This window comes from Crocuta crocuta, unplaced genomic scaffold (assembly GCF_008692635.1).
Source record: "Crocuta crocuta isolate KB4526 unplaced genomic scaffold, BGI_CrCroc_1.0 scaffold2088, whole genome shotgun sequence".
Classification (NCBI taxonomy): Eukaryota; Metazoa; Chordata; class Mammalia; order Carnivora; family Hyaenidae; genus Crocuta; species Crocuta crocuta.
Window position 1 is genome coordinate 191,604 of NW_027527892.1, and position 2,704 is coordinate 194,307.

The 2,704-nt window shown below is 37.2% G+C and overlaps 1 protein-coding gene across 1 annotated transcript in view; it reads left to right on the top strand.

Annotated features, from left to right (window-relative positions):
* LOC144245678 (ubiquitin carboxyl-terminal hydrolase 9X-like) overlaps nt 1-2,704 on the top strand; it is a 137,960-nt gene that overhangs the window by 100,644 nt on the left and 34,612 nt on the right. Inside the window, 1 exon segment of the mRNA XM_077781009.1 lies at nt 36-165. Within this exon segment, the coding sequence (XP_077637135.1) occupies nt 36-165 (130 nt within the window).

Below are 2,704 nucleotides of genomic sequence, written 5' to 3' on the forward strand. Positions count from 1 at the left end.
CATATGGTGCTAATAAAATATTTTCTCTATTACAGGCATGTGATAACTTAAGCTTGAGTGATCACTTACTAAGAGCAGTATTAAATCTCCTCAGAAGGGAAGTTTCAGAGCATGGCCGTCATTTACAACAATATTTCAATCTATTTGTAATGTATGCCAATTTAGGTAAGAATTTTTCATAATTTTATTTAATGTATTATTTCATGTTTAATACTAAATGATGAAAGTATTTTAATGCAGTAGTGAGATCTGATTCCTTCTGAAATAGAAGTAGTATTTTATGTTTATATAAATGTTAAAATTCATTGTAGACTTTCTGTTTAACTATGTGTGTGTGTCTATGTGTTTGTGTATATGTGTGTTTAGTATTAGAGAGAGAGAGCATGAGCATGGGATGGGCAGACAGAGGGACAGAGGATCCAGAGCAGGCTCTGTACTCATAATAGAGACTCCAGTGAGGGTCTTGAACTCACAAACTGTGAGATCATGATCTGAGCCTAGATCAGATGCTTAACTGACTGAGCCATTCAGATGTCCCTGATTAGTTTTAATAGCAGTCATTTTGGACTCTGGTTCAGAAATGTGTCTGGTTCTGGTTCATGTTTTTATCTCTTAATGCTGGTTTTAAAAAACTGATTCATAGGCTGTCTCCCACATGATATGAATCAGAATTCCTAAGGCTGGAAAAAACTATTTTCAAAAGAAAGTGGTTGTATTTGTCAGGTTTAAGAATCACTATAAAGAAGTTGGCCTATACTATGTTTTTATTAAAATAATATCAGTTCAGATTCACTAAAAATGTACATATTGTTATACACTTAATTTCTGTTGAAATCAGTATCAATACCTATATTTTCAAAACATACTTTTTCTTCTGTTCATTTATTTTCAGTGGCTCCAGGGTGCATATGTAAAATATTATGCTGTATGCTTTATTATACTCTGATGCTCATTCCATTTTTGTTTTGATTGATTTAGTCTTGCTCGTCAGCAACTAGGTTATAAAATTCTTGTATTCAGGACCTTTTGCACATTAACAGTGTTTTCCAAGTGAAGAACTGGGTAGTTAGAAATCTATATAAGAAATTTTCTAAAACTTTCTGTTTTCCTTTAGGTCATGTTTATTAATAGGAAAAAGAATAGTGGCACCTGGTTGGCTCAGTTGATTACGTGTCCAACTTGTTTTTGTTTTTCTTTTTAATGTTTATTTTAGAAAGAACATGAACAAAGGCGGGGTTGGGGGGTTGCGTAACAGAGGATCTGAAGCAGGCTCTGTACTGACCAAGGTAGGGCTGATGTGGGCCTTGAACTCCCGAAACTGTGAGATCATGGCCTGAGCCAAAGTCAGATGCTCAACCAGCTGAGCCATTCAGGTGCCCCAAGCATCCAGCTCTTGATTTAGATACAGATCTTGCTTTCACAAGCTTAAGAGCAAGTTCCACATTGGATCCATACTGGGTGTGGAGCCTCCTTGGGATTCTCTCTTCCTCCCTCTCACTCTTTCTTTCTCTTTCTCTCTCTCTCTGCCCTTCCCTCCCTCAAAATAATAGAAAAGAAGATAAAGAATAAATATGTTACATTTTCAGTCTTAAAATTNAATTTTTAAGGTTTTTATTTATTTTTGAAAGAGAGAGGCAGCATGAGCAGGGGAGGGTCAGAGAGAGAGGGAGACACAGAATCTGAAGCAGGCTCCAGGCTCTGAGCTAGCTATCAGCACAGCAGGGGGCTCAGACCCGCAAACTATAAGATTGTGACCTGAGCTGGAGTCATAAGCTTAACTAACTGAGCCACCCACGCGCCCCTAACTAATCTTTAGAGATGTAGCCGAGTTAAAAGTTTTGCAGTATTAGGGCACCTGGGTGGATCAGGTGGTTTGGCATCCAAGTTCAGCTCTGGTCATTATCTCACATTTAGTGAGTTTGGGCCCCACATCAGGCTCAGTGCTGTCATTATGGAGCCTGCTTTAGATCCTCTGTCCTCTCCTTCTCTCTCTCTCTGTCCCTCTTCCACTTACATGCATGCATTTTTTCTCAAATACGAAACATTTCAAAAAATAAATCATTTTTTATATTCCTCTTTTTATTTATTTTGTTATGTTTATTTACTTATTTCTGAGAGAAAGAGACAGCATGAGCAGCAGAGGGTCAGAGAGAGAGGGAGACACAGAATCTGAAATAGGCTCCAGGCTCTGAGCTAGCTGTCAGCACAGAGTCCGACGTGGGGGTTGAACCCACAAACTGTGAGATCATAACCTGAGCCGAAGTTGGACGCTTAACTAACTGAGCTACCCAGGCGCCCATTTATTCCTCTTTTTTAATACAGAGCTATCAAATTTAACCCCTGACAGAATAGTATTTTGAATACTTGTTTACAAGTCATTTCTTACTGGTTTGTAGAATTATTTTTATTTCCACAAATATAAATTGATAAATATTAATATTAAAATATTAAAGCCAGGTGTAGTGTAGGTTTCAGAATTTTTCAGATTTAGCAAGGTCAAACCATTCATTTGCCACATATTTCACTTTCTCATTTAGGTCTGCCACAGCACCTTGTAATCAATTGTGAATATTTTGGTAACCAGTATTTATTCTGTGGCAGTGGCTAGAGGTCTCACTAAGAGTTCAGGCCACATTTCATCAAAAAGTGTTTAATAGCACCAACATTTTTTTAAAAAAGACTCTATTGATATTTTTAACTTTTT